At 41.9% G+C, this 13,941-nt stretch overlaps 1 protein-coding gene across 1 annotated transcript in view; it reads left to right on the forward strand.

Moving 5' to 3' along the window:
• The window catches only part of ADAMTS15 (ADAM metallopeptidase with thrombospondin type 1 motif 15), a 358,149-nt gene that overhangs the window by 236,880 nt on the left and 107,328 nt on the right, over positions 1-13,941 (forward strand). Inside the window, exon 4 of the mRNA XM_086956926.1 lies at positions 11,144-11,427. Within this exon, the coding sequence (XP_086813052.1) occupies positions 11,144-11,427 (284 nt within the window). The remainder of the gene's footprint in view (positions 1-11,143; positions 11,428-13,941) is intronic.

The following is a 13,941-nucleotide window of genomic DNA, read 5'->3' on the forward strand; positions in this document are numbered from 1 at the left end:
CTTTTCTGTAGTGCAATGTCTTCCTTTGGAACTGATGGCGGTCTTAGTTGGCACAGCCCCTTGGGCCAAATGACACAGTGAGTGTCAGGTCTCACTACTTGCTCTCAATCTAGTGCTCTAAAGGCTGCTTTAATGAAAACATCCTGCACATTGTTAACACATTGCAGCACTTATCTCCACCTTCCTATTGACTAAATCCAATTAAAATGCTAATATAATCAACTCTTGTCCCACATCCCTCAAAGTGGCCATCAAGGTGGACCCTCTAATTTTTTCAATTTTTACTGTGTGTGCAAGAGACGGTATCCCCAGAGTTCTGTACGCCCCTCTACTTGTACCAACTTGTGCTTCATTATTTACAATATCTATCGACCCATCCTTTCTAAAGACGTCCCTTAAACTACTTTGACTTCCAGATCACTCCTTTTGAACCCGTTGGCTAACATGCTCTTAAACTCCACCACCCTCAAGCTGGGCTGTCCGCAGAGTGCCCCCCCCCCCCCCCAGACATACCCTCATGCCCCTCACTACTCTGTCAGCCATTTCATTGTCACGTTTGTGAAAACCTAATCTATTCTAAATGCACCCTGAATTGTCCATGGCCCTAATCGGTGCCCAATGGAACCAATACATCCGGGATCTTGGAAAGAAAATGCCCAAAGCAAGACACTCCTCGTCATTGCTTCTCCATCAAGTGGTGCAGAATCTTGACTGTCTGTGAAACCTAAATGTGCACGGACAGTCCTTGTCACCCTACCTCGGCTGTTGAATCTCTATGACTATCCCAGTCCTACTTCCACTGTTAATGCATCAGTGTTTTCCCATCCCATAGTCCGTATTAATTTAGATCTAAATCCCTAGTGCAACCATTTTAAGCTTCATGGTGTACGATGAGGAGAGAGAGCATGAGAGACGAGAACTGGAGGACCTGGAAGTCACTCAAGTCAAAAAGCAAGGAGACCCTTCGTTTGTATGATTACAGAATATTGTGGTGTCTTCCCCCAGTCGGAGTGGCTACTGAGGGGATTTCCAGAGGAAGGAGATTTGTTTGTACAGAGACCTACACCCAGCTGCTTACACTTCTCCGGGCACAATGTCGTCACTAGGCGTAGAGGTGCCTGCCGTAGCTTTTTTTTATCTGAGTGGAACAGAGTCAAAAGCCCATAAAGTTACCACAGAGCTCTTTCTCATAGCCCACAATATTCTAAGTAGCTTGACCCTGACAAGGTTTCAAGCGTTACTACAAATGTCACAAAAAAATGTTAACATTTCACTTCTGTCACAATAAAATACACTGAACATAATCTTCACAAAAGTAATTTTCAAAAGTTTAAGCGATTGCCATTATAAATTACAATATGTTTTATTTAAGTATTAATTATTAAAAATAAATAAAAGCCATTGTTATTTGTAATATCAATACATGTAAGTCACGTAAATACAACACATATTGCGTTACAAATGCTATAGGTGTCACATTTGCAAAAGTTATAACTATTGGCATTGTAAATGACAAAGCTATTTTGCTATTTTCAAAACCAACACATAAATAAAACATTTGTCATTTACAATACCAATAGCTCAAACTTTCCTAATGCGAGACCTATTGCATTGCAAATGCTTGTTGTCTTTCTTCTGGTCTCATTATAAACATTAGTTTGCTCCCCTTTTGAAGCGTTTCAGTCTCTGGCATCAAACTTGAGCGCAACATTCCTGTTTAACAAGGTGTGGGTTGCTGGTTCCTGTTTCCTTTCTCACTTCAAAAGTCAAGGGTCAGATTATCTAAACTCTGCACCACTGGAATTCAGTACTGCATCAAAACTGACACTGACCCACTAGTTCAAAGCTATATGGCACGGTTTGCTTGGTATAACATGACTCTGCTCTAGTACAATGTTAAATTATCTAGCACTTCACTTTGTTCTTTTCACCATTCTGGCCATATTATACCATATGCATTTCAGCAACGCCATTATCACTTCTTCTTCCCTCCGTGCAGTGTTTGTCAGTGAACTGAACGCTCGCTGCTAACAAATGCTGAGTTCTGATGCTAATGTTCTGAATTCCACAAAGGCAGATTTAGCGTCCATCCTTGTAAAGTTGGCAAGTTCAGTACTATAAACTGGATAAGAGTGCCATCTGTTATTTACAAGGCTTAGAAGAGGGGGCATTAAGACCTATGAAATATCATAATATAATAAGATGGATATGAATAATAGATATGTCTATACCATCTTTTTAACTCTAGGGCTCACAAAACTCACTGTTTGTCACATCTGCTTAGTCAAACCACGCATAACCAAAAACAAGCTCCTTACAAGTCAAGTGGTGACCTCATATATTAGCTGCCTACTACAGATGGCAAAGTAAGGAGGTCACCGAAATCAGATTCTGTAGTGCCAGGTAGGAGCAGACTGACCACCAGCTCCACCTAGTTTATGCAGGACACGCTGAGTGTAAGTATGTGGTGTGTAATTATGTGGCACTGAGTGGTATTATGTGGAGTGTAGTTATGTTGCATTGAATAGAGTGTAATTGTGACGGGTGATTATTTGGTACTGAGTGGTATTATATGGAGTGTATTTATGTTGCATTGAGTAGAGTGCAATTATGTGGCGTGTAATTAAGTGGCACTCAGTGGTAATATGTGGAGTGTATTTTGCATTAAGTAGAGTGTAATTATGTGGTGTGTAATTATGTGGCACTGAGTGGTATGATTTGGAGTGTATGTTGCATTGTGTGCAGTGTAATAATGTGGCATATAATTACGTGGTACTGATTGGTATTTGTGGACTGTATGTATGTTGCATTGAGTAGAGTGTAATTATGTGACATGTAATTATGTGGTACTGAGTGGTATGTGGAGTGTATTTATGTTGCATTGAGTAGAGTGCAATTATGTGGCGTGTAAGTATGTTGCACTGAGCAGTATTTTGTGGAGTGTATTCATGTTGCATTGAGGAGAGTGTAATTATGTGGCACCGTGGTATTATCTGGAATGTATTTATGTTGCATTGAGTAGCGTAATTATGTGGCACTGAGTGGTATTATGTGTAGTGTATTTATGTTGCAATGAGAAGAGTAAAATTATGTGGCTTGTAATCATGTGGTACTGAGTAGTATGTGGGGTGTATTAATGTTGCATTGAGTAGAGTGTAATTATGTGGTGTGTAACTATGTCATACTGAGTGGACTGAGTGGTATTATTTATTTATTTTATTTCGGTATTTGTAGAGCGCACTGCAACCCTGCGGGCATTCTGGCGCTGAGACATAGTGAAGAACCATGTGGAGTGTATTTATGTTGCATTGAGTAGAGTGTAATTATGTGCCGTGTAATTATGTGACATAGTGTTATTATGTGGAGTGTATTTATGTTGCATGGAATAGAGTGTAATTGTGACGTGTGATTATGTGGTTCTAAGTGGTATAATGTGGAGTGTATTTATGTTGCATTGAGTAGAGTGTAATTATGTGATGTGTTATTATGTGGCACTGGGTGGTATTATGTGGAGTGTATTTATGTTGCATTGAGTAGGGTGAATTATGAGGCTTATAATTATGTGGCACTGAGTGGTATTATGTGGAGTGTATGTTGAATTGAGTAGAGTGCAATTATGTGGTTTGTAATTATGTGGCATTGAGTGGCATTATTTGGAGTGTATGTTGCATTGAGTGTAGTGTAATTATGTAGCATACAATTATGTGGCACTGAGTGGTATTATGTGGAGTGTATTTATGTTGCATTGAGTACAGTGTAATTATGTGGCGTGTAACTATGTCGCACTGGTATTATGTGGAGTGTATTTATGTTGCATTGAATAGAGTGTCATTATGTGACATGTAATTACGTGGTACTGAGTGGTATTATGTTGAGTGTATTTATGTTGCATTGAGTAGAGTGTAATTATGTGGTGTGTAACTATGTGGCAGTGAGTGGTATTATGTGGAGTGTATTTATGTTGCATTGAGTAGAGTGTAATTATGTGGCTTGTAATTATGTGGTACTGACTAGTATGTGGGGTGTACTTATTTTGCGTTGTGTAGAGTGTAATTATGTGGTGTAACTATGTCACACTGAGTGGTATTATGTGGAATGTTTTTATGTTGCCTTGTGTAGAGTGTAATTATGTGGCGTGTAATTATGTGGCACAGTTTTACTATGTGGAGTGTATTTATGTTGCATTGAATAGAGTGTAATTGTGTGACGTGTAATTATGTAGTACTGAGTGGTATTATGTGGAGTGTATTTATGTTGCATTGAGTAGAGTGTAATTATGTGGTGTGTAATTATGTTGTACTGAGTGGTATTATGTGGAGTGTATTTATATTGCATTGAGTAGAGTGTAATTATGTGGCGTGTTATTACGTGGCACTGCGTGGTATGTGGAGTGTATTTATATTGCATTGAGAAGAGTGTAATTATGTTGCGTGCAATTATGTGGCACTGAGTGGTATTATGTGGAGTGCATGTTGCATTACGTGCAGTATAATTATGTGGCATATAATTATGTGGCACTGAGTGGTATTATGTGGAGTGTATTTATGTTGCATTGAGTGGAGTGTAATTACGTGGTGGGTAATTATGTGGCACTGAGTGGTATTATGTGGAGTGTATTTATGTTGCATTGAGTAGAGTGTAAATGTGGCATGTAATTGTATAGCACTGAGTGGTATTATGTGAAAATGCCATAAGAGGCTGGGGAATAAGAGCTATGCACGGTGCCTCCTTGCCTCGAATGCTGCCTGCGTTGAACGCCTCATGGCTGAGCTTCAACAAAATGTGACTGTTAAAGTTAATCCTAAGTAAACATAAAAGAAATATGTGAAGACCACCACACAACCTACTGTGCTCACATGCAACTCAAATTATAAGGATCTCTGTCAAATTAAAACACGTTTTTTCTCACCTGGTTTGCCTCGAGTGGTGGCAGAAAGTGAAAATGTGGAGTTTAGAACGTAAATGTTAGGGCTTCAACCCTTGTGCAGCACTCTGCTGCTGTCTAAATAAATGTATACTCTACAAATACCCTATACATACAGTGAGTGACTAATCCTTCCAGAGGCATCTATTTAGGCAAAACTATGTGGCTGTAGGTGCCACATTTCTACCAAAAGGCTGCAATTCAGCACCGGGATCATGTCTTAGACAATGCTGAATGCACCTTCATTCAGATAGAATATGCTTCCTGCTGGTGCCTGCCAAATCCACTGACATGCGTGACCTCAAGATGAGAACTGCACCTACAAGCATGAACACGCCAGTCTCCAGAGCAATGACTTAGGCAGATGCACACCTCGCTTTCTTTGAATCCTTTTCTCTATGCCAGGCTTGAATGTGCCCCAAGCCACTGGGCTTGAATTCTGGATGAGAAGTTAAAGGAAAACATATATATATTTTGACATAAAGTCTTAAAAACTAGGAAAGAACATCAAAAGCTTAGACTTTTCAAATCACATAAAGTACAATATGGCAACACAACAAGCCAGATAGGAATACAAAAGAAGAGGAGCAACATGGGAAAACCCCTTTCTTCTTCCTTAGAGCATAACTGTACATGTTTTACTCCCAGAGAAAAGAGGGAGTCATATACTGTCTCACTTAAAATAGTTCTTTTCAGTCTTTTGTTTTCAATTTTTCTATTTGCATAGTTCTAACTTGAGCTTAATACACATTAACCAATAAGACTCTGGACTCTGACTCTCTAATCTTGTATCAAGGAGTGATTGGTGCTCTTCGACACTACTACAAGTTTGAGGTCAGCAATCTGAGTCTAGACTGAATTGCTTGTGTCTAGCAAGGTATCATTCTGTAGGCCAGACATTTCCTCTGTGTTTTGAGGAGACTGATAGTACAGCTAGCCATGCAACAGTTATGATTAAACAGTCCGTGAACAATTTCTAATGGTGCTGAAATTCATGAGGATCTTTTGGGATTTTATAGCTGTATATTATCGGCACAACAGTTTCATGAGTCTGACTGGCGAGAGGTCACACACATCAAATAGAGCCACGATCCCCACCATGAACGCCGTAAAGACATTGTCTAGGTGTGTATTATGGGCTAGCACAAACTAAACAACTACAGTACAAATAAAGTTGAAAAACTAGAGTATTTAAACCCATCAGACTGGCTAGTGCAAATGTAACAAGTGCGGCAAACAACTACAGTACAAACAGAGTCCACCAAAGTTGAAAAACAAGAGTATTTAAACACAACAGACTGGCTAGTGCAAATATATCAAGCGCGGCCGCAAAAGCGAGCATGTTTGTTTATTTAGTAATATGAGCCAAGGTCACTATAAGAGAGGTATGCGCACCGCTGCTCGCTCCTGAGCCCCCTAGGCCAGGGGAGTTAACAGTAAAACGAAAGGCGGGACATGCAGCCGTCTTTGGCCATTTGTGGGCTTTCATTATTGAAAGCCACACGCACATGCTAATAGAATGTGTGGGAGTTAAACTCCCACGGAGAAGTTTAGGAAAAGTGTGGACTGCTCACAAGAAGCCTCCCATAGATCAGCGCATGTGCGCTGTGCTAGGCTCGACCTAAAATCTGTATTTCTAAATTTGTGTGGTGCAGGACACCTCTTCCTTGTATACAAACTCTAACACTTCGCAGGCATTGCTGCACAGCTTATGTTCACAGTGTACAGAGCTGTGTGAATGACATCCTGGAGGGCCTTTTGAGCAATGGTGGCTCCTCTGTTTGAGCGGAGGAGCATCGCCCCACAAGCCCCAGAGTTTAAAAATAAAATGGTAATAAAGTTTATTTATAACCAGCTTATTTTTCAGCAACCCTTCCTGAACTTAGTGTCAGGCCAGGGTGGTGCCAGTGCTGACGAGTTGCAGCAGCAGGGAGCTATGTGCTTTAAAATGTGCATTTCTTTTTGGCCGGCCGTCTTGAGATGGCCAGCTAGACATGCACATACTAAAGTTCTCTAACCTAGCTGTCTTTAACAACTGCGTTAGAGAAAGCGCAGGCCTCCAGTGGTCTTATTAGCATTGGGAGTGCTTGCTCTATCCAATCCTGGTGCTGCTCTCATGCTGTGAGAGCCGTGTCAGGATTGGTTAGTGCCATCTCCTGCATCTGAAGCTTCTAGAAGACAGCAGAGGAAGGAAGAAGTGACGCTGCAAGTTAGGAAGGTAATTTTATTTTATCAATTTTTTTGTGCTCCCGCCCACCACCCTCGGTACAAGTTAGCAACCACTCCATTTGAGGCATCCAGTCCAGGTGCTGGGAAACTAAACCAGGTTGCTTGAGCCATTCATCTGGGGCGCTTGATACATCCTGCTGCACTGCTTGAGACATTCTGCCCCACTGCCCAAGACCAGAGGTCGAATAGGGCAGGACCTGAGAACCACTGCATGCACACCCATACTTTTAAAATTTAGGAAAAATAGTTCCCCTACTTTTTGTGAAAAGACAACCATCCTGGTACAGTTAATTCAGACAGTTAAAATGCTTGAGCTGAAGTGTAAAGCCTTCCTGTGCTGTGAAACCAGTGGAGGCGCAAGCAGCTAGACAAGCCTTCTTGCCAGGGAGCCTGCTTGCCTGAAATAAATAAAAAATGCGCACAACTAGTTAATCTGCAAATGTAAAGGGTGCTTGGAAGCTGATATCGACCTAAATTAATGGAATAATTTGAACCTTTCTTATGACACATTTTTATTCATTTTAAGTAGTATTGCAGGGGCCTTACCAGCTGACCTCTGAAGTGTGTGCTTTTAAAAGACTATTATTGCAATACGTACTGTCTGGGTATTACTAAAATCTATATTTTGGGGATTTTTTTTAATCTAAAACCTTTTCACACATTTCCAGCCGCCTATCTTATACTGTAAGTAATGCAAGTTTAAAATAATGACTTACATATTCACAGTGCTTTCTATCTCAGACTGGGACCTCATAGAACTACACTACACATACACAAGTCACTTATTCTCCACTGCCCCAACCAGTCTTCAATTCTGTGGCTCTCTGGTTATGACACAGACCTCTGCAGCACATTAACTAATAGTAATTTCATAATGCACAATAGTGTATATCCCACTGATTAGTTTAACTCTCATTTGTTTTTAGGTCTCACTAGATTCAGAGCATGCGCTGCTCTTGCGAGAAATTTAGTAGGAGGTTTAAAAGTGGTGGCCAGGCCGGCCACCAGCTTGCTATTACGCACACAAGCGGGGGCGACATGCACAGCACTTTTTCCCGTCGCGTGCGCACAACTCTCGTCACCACTCACGTTTGTTTTTTCAAATTTAGTTTTGCGCACGTGCACACAACTCACGGTTGCCCTGCATGAGAAAAACACATTCAGGCATATATTTTGGATACACTAAGTATCAAGGTTCAAATTACAAGACATATCCTTTTGACTTTTAACCGCATCATAGCTGTAAAGACCAGTTATCAGCTTTTCCCAACTCTTTTTCTTTCTACTTACTCATCCAGCCAACAGGCACACATGCTCTCTGCTACTAACATCTCACACTTTCCACTTGAACTAATCTATCCTGTTCAAGACATATCTACTACCCACTTACCTCGGGGAATCTTGCGTTCTAGAGCAGCGCTCTACTCGGCACAAAGCGCTTCCAACGCCTCGTCAGGAGCAGTAATCGCAACATAAATATAATTACATCCTATGTGGAGTGGGCTTTTTTTGCTGCCCATATAGACAAACGCCTTCGTACCCCACATACGCACTTTATAAATGCTGCAATAAAGTGGATGAAATTCCCACAATGATACGCTCATTGCCACACCAGCTGAAACATGCAGCTGCATCTGTGGGGTGGTTGTACAAACGCAAAGAAGGATCAACATATATATGTGATATGAACTGATCTTGCATGTGCAGTGCTGAGACCAGACTGCACTCAGTGGTTAAACACAGACGATGGTGAATTTCGAACACAAAAGTTAAAGGCACAGTATACGAGCGAGGGCCATGTATACTCACAGGCACACAGATACTCGCACATTCTTTCTGCCCGCAGTTTACACAGACATTGACTCAAACTGCCTTGAACCGGTTATAATTACTGGGGAGGTGGGTCACTTTCAAACCAAGCCGTTGTGATCTTCAGAGAGAAGCCCTCAGAGACGGTGCACATTGGCGCAGCTGTTTCCCAAACATGTATAATAAAAATGAACCAAAATACCTCTCATGTCTTTTTCCGTAGGTGCAGGAACGGGTTCCAACATGTCGATGAGACTTTTCTGCTGCCCATTTCCGTGTCCACCTTCCGTGCACATCCGAGCCTCTCGCCTTGCAGCCCTGAGCACACCAAGGGTGCGGGCACGAAGGGAAGCCCTCCCGCCCCTGCCAGCGGAAGATCCCGCCCCCACCTTCCGCCGGTGATGCAGCGACGGTCCCGGGGAGTGCAGGCGCGCCCTTACCAAGCAGAGACGTCACCTAGCGTGGAACATATCTAGACAAGACCACCCCGCACATCTCTTGCTTAAACGCAGCCCAGCTCCCCACAGCACGTTTGAAGAGCCCCTCTTAAACCACACACCAATCATTTCTAGATGCACCGCTGTAAAAACCTCAAGAGTCTGGCAACTACCCAAAACAAAACAACTTTCTTCTTATTTGTCTGCCCAGAAGCGCTTAAGGGCCTTTTCAGCGGAATGAGAATCTATTAAAATACAATAAAAGGCTACTCTTAGGTCAAGCCATATGAGGGCTGCCATGAGCAACGTTCACTCTAATACTCAGTCAATGAAGGGCTGACGAAAGAGTGAAGCCAACCAATCAAGCGGCAGGCCATGAAGTCCAAGAGTAGGAATAGTGTGAACTCCTCCCTTCAGGTCATTACAAACATCGTACACAGGGGTTGACTTGTGTGAGAGTACACTGCATTCTGGGTGTTGTAGTCTTGTTTTCCTTCCATTGAACTAATTAGACAAGCAAAGCTGAAATCAATGATTTGCAGGCGAAACGTTAACGAAGACAGTGTCCGTAATGACCTTGAGTGTGGAGGTCACCTCAATAATGAAAGAGCAAGCAGCACAAATGGTCGTTCCAGGTGAACATAGTCTGGAGCACTACCAACAAAAACCATTGGCATAGCCAATATGTCTCGCTTTTGGGACCTTATTAGTATTTAGTTATGCAGCACAATATCCTTGGTGCAATAACAAATGTTGCTTGGCTAAACACTAATAAGGTCCCAAAGGTGAGACCTATTGGCTATGCCATTGCTTGTTCTATAAGCTGTGTGTTATTTTATGTAGATACCTGAAGGTGAAAGACCAAAAAAGTTACAGAATACTTTTTCACGCACCTCAGCCCCATTGCGCACCTCATCACAGTTCCCCAATTTTATTTCAATGCACTTAGACCACTGTTCAAGACATTACACAAGGCTACTTGAGTCATTACGCCGACTGCTCGACGCTTTCCTGTCCACCCCAGGGACCAGGTTTTTACCAGAATACTCTCAGTATGCTATGCTAAACAACTGCAAATGTTCCTTACATTCTAGTCAAACACGCAATGCCAGATGAGAAGGCATCCTCGCCGATGCGCGCGCTCAAGGCAGCAGCTGCAACAGGCGGAAATGTTCTTCACAGCTGCACGCTGAGGTTCTGTGCCCTTGACCGCCGCTATTTCAAGCCGTGCTCTGCTGATCTTTTAAACAGTTTACACTTGGTCGGAGAATACTTTTATAAGCTAAAATGTGACGTGGCTGCTAACAAGAGCTGTCAGCAGTTAGGTGTTACATTTTTTGTTTCTATTCAGGAAATTGTATGCAGTAATGCTGAGAGGGTGAGGGTGGGTGTGTGTGGACGCGTGTGTTTGTGTCTCTACGATGTGCGTGTCTCTTGACGCTTCTTCCTGGCATTGAGTAGTGGGAAAAAAGAAGCTGTATTCAGAATGTTGGATTGTCTACTCTTACCCGGGTGTAGGTTATTATACCTAAGCCTTGAATGAAAGACTTACGCGAACCCTAACCCCCTGTCCTGGTCCTTACATTTACCCCTAATCCTTAATGCAGAATTTCGGCAAACAAATAGTTAACTTGTGTCTTCGACTTTAGTTTTTCGGTGTTTGTGTTTTAAGTGTTTTTGTTTTACCTATTAGGACTGGATAACTTCACTGTGCCTGATCTGATTTTTTTTGTCCTGCCCACAGGGGACTGCCTCTTGGATGAGCCCACCAAGCCCATTGCCTTGCCAGCTACCCTACCAGGTGCCACGTACAGCTTGAATCGGCAGTGCGAACTGGCCTTTGGCGTGGGCTCCCGACCCTGCCCTTACATGCAGTACTGCACCAAGCTCTGGTGCACAGGGAAGGCAAGGGGCCAGCTCGTCTGTCAGACGCGCCACTTTCCTTGGGCTGATGGTACAAGCTGTGGCGAAGGGAAGTTCTGCCTGAAAGGCTCCTGCGTAGAGCGACATGATACCAACAAATACAAGGTGAGTACACCAATCTAAAAGCATAGCCAACAAGAGAAATGTGCATTAACAACTACTTAATTTCACATACGTATGATTGGAATCAACAGTGAATCAAAACCAAGTATAACCCTGGTGCCAAACAACATCCTACGCCAGTATGTACCATTATTATGATTCAGTGTTTATTTTATTTAGATACTAGCTTACCCGTCGTGCGTTGCTGCGATCTCAGAAGAAAGGAAATTTAAGGAAACTTGTTATGATAACATTCAATTTACATTGTGTCATTTTTTTATTGAAACTTATTCATTTTAATATGGAAAACATTTCAAAGTGTTGTTTTAATTCTGTTTATTTATTCGAGTGCTTGTGGACACACAATATTTTTTGTTTTTCCGTCTGGTGCGTACACGAATAAATCAGAAGGTTTTCCGACGTGTGAGCTGGCCACATACAGTTGTCCATGTGAGAAGCACGGATTCTCCAAATCTAGTCCACACACTTGCAGCGATTGTCCTTGTGCTTTGTTGATGGTCATTGCAAAAGCGAGTCGCACTGGAAACTGTAAACGTTTGAATTTAAATGGCATATCTGTTGAGATATTTAGGAATACGTGACAACAGTACATCTTCACCCTTGAATTTCCCATTTAAAATTGTAGCTTCGATGACATCGTTACTCATCTTTTTCACCGAAAGTCTTGTACCGTTGCATAGTCGTGGTGGATTGATGTTTCGGAAAAGAATGATAAGCACGTCAATTTTTAATGTTAAAATGTGAGGTGGCATACCTGCAAATCCAGTGAATTTAAGAATTCCGTTGTGTAATTGACAACTTTGTCTTGATTCATCACAGTATCGATGGACTTATACGTTGTGGCTTCACCTGGTATTCCGTTTTGAATGCTGAAATTGGAATGATTATGAGGGCCCCGGGGGTCCGATATTTAAAAATTGTTATGCCACAAACCTTCGCGGGAGTGTACTCAACAACTTCCCAAAGTTTCATGGCGATCGGATGAATGGTGTAATACTGCATAAAGGACAAACAGACAGACAGACATACATTCGTTTTTATATATATATAGATTTCAAATAATTTCTAAACAGCAAAGACACAAACAGGCGTCAAGCCGCTGGGAGGGGATAGCAGGAAAATCGTCCAATAGAGCTAGACCAGCATAATAACTGATGTTAAAGGCTGCATCGCATCTTGGTGTTGGCTGTTATACAACTTTGTAAATTGAAGCGAGTTCCTTCAGCGCACAATATAATGATAATCGAAATTAAATTGTTATAACTAACACGGTCTAATAAAGCAATCACATTTTATTTAAACCAAATTATTTGTGTGATGTAAGTGACAGAAGCTACGGATCGTGTTATTTAATTTTACAGCAATTTAGAACAGAGTTTGTTACTATGCTAATACTGACAAATCTGTCATAAAAGTGTAACTCTTTCACAACGCATATATTTATGTATAAAAGAAGACAATATTCATGAAGGTATGATCAAGAGAATCCTTTGTAAGAAAGACAAAGTTGAACATACATCTAGGAAGTCCAAGTTTAAGCCAAATTTCAGGATCTTCATATTTGGAAGTGCACATTTTTAAATTCTCCTTTTGTTGAAAGCAGGTGAAGTTTCCTAACATGGCCGACTTCAAAGAGGTAAATCCAGCAGCTTACATAAGTGAGATGTAAGACTGCAGGAAATTGGTACTTAAGTTTTACTTGCTACAACTCAATTATGCCTTAGAACAGAGGTGTAGCTTGAGGAGCTTGTGAGGAGCTTGTGGAGAAGTGTGGCTCACTGGTTAGAGGAGGCATACCCTGAAGCAGAGGTCAGACCCGGGACCAGGGTTCAATTCCTGACGCGGCAGGGTCTTGAGCCCAATTGTCCATGGACTCGATAATTCTCGCTTCGGTGCCCACTCTAATCATGGGTTCACACTCTGCAACTCTGGGCATTAGCTTGCTTAATCTCCACAACGGCCCCCTGCGGCGGGATGCCTGGCTTTAACCATGGGGATGCCCAGTACGGGTTATCTTACAGGGAAAAGCCAGGATGGGTTCCCAAGGCAAGCGATGAGATGCCCTAGGGTAAGTCGAGCGCTATATAAGAACACACATACATACATACAAAACACTGCAGCAGGACACACCATCCATTCCCCATTCTGCTTTATGGAGGGACTTCAAGCAATTGCGGAATGAACCTGCGTGCCAGTGGACTGAAGGTGAGTGTTGGCGAGGCATTACATGAACTTACATAACTTTTTTTTACTGCAAGCATCGGCCTTGCACGAAAAAGTCTCATGAGTTACCACCTGGAGACTCGTACACAAAGAAAACTCGTACACAAAGTAAATGCTTTGTCAAGAGATATTTTCTGCTCGTTGGAGTGTCAACCAGTGCTTTGTGATCCTTTTTCATGTGAGATGCTCACTTCGGTAAAAATAATACTTCAAGATATCGTCAAACTACATTTCACATCAAAAGCGTAATTTTGTCAATTTTTTCTCCATATT

The sequence above is a fragment of the Lissotriton vulgaris genome, chromosome 2_1 (assembly GCF_964263255.1).
Source record: "Lissotriton vulgaris chromosome 2_1, aLisVul1.2, whole genome shotgun sequence".
Classification (NCBI taxonomy): Eukaryota; Metazoa; Chordata; class Amphibia; order Caudata; family Salamandridae; genus Lissotriton; species Lissotriton vulgaris.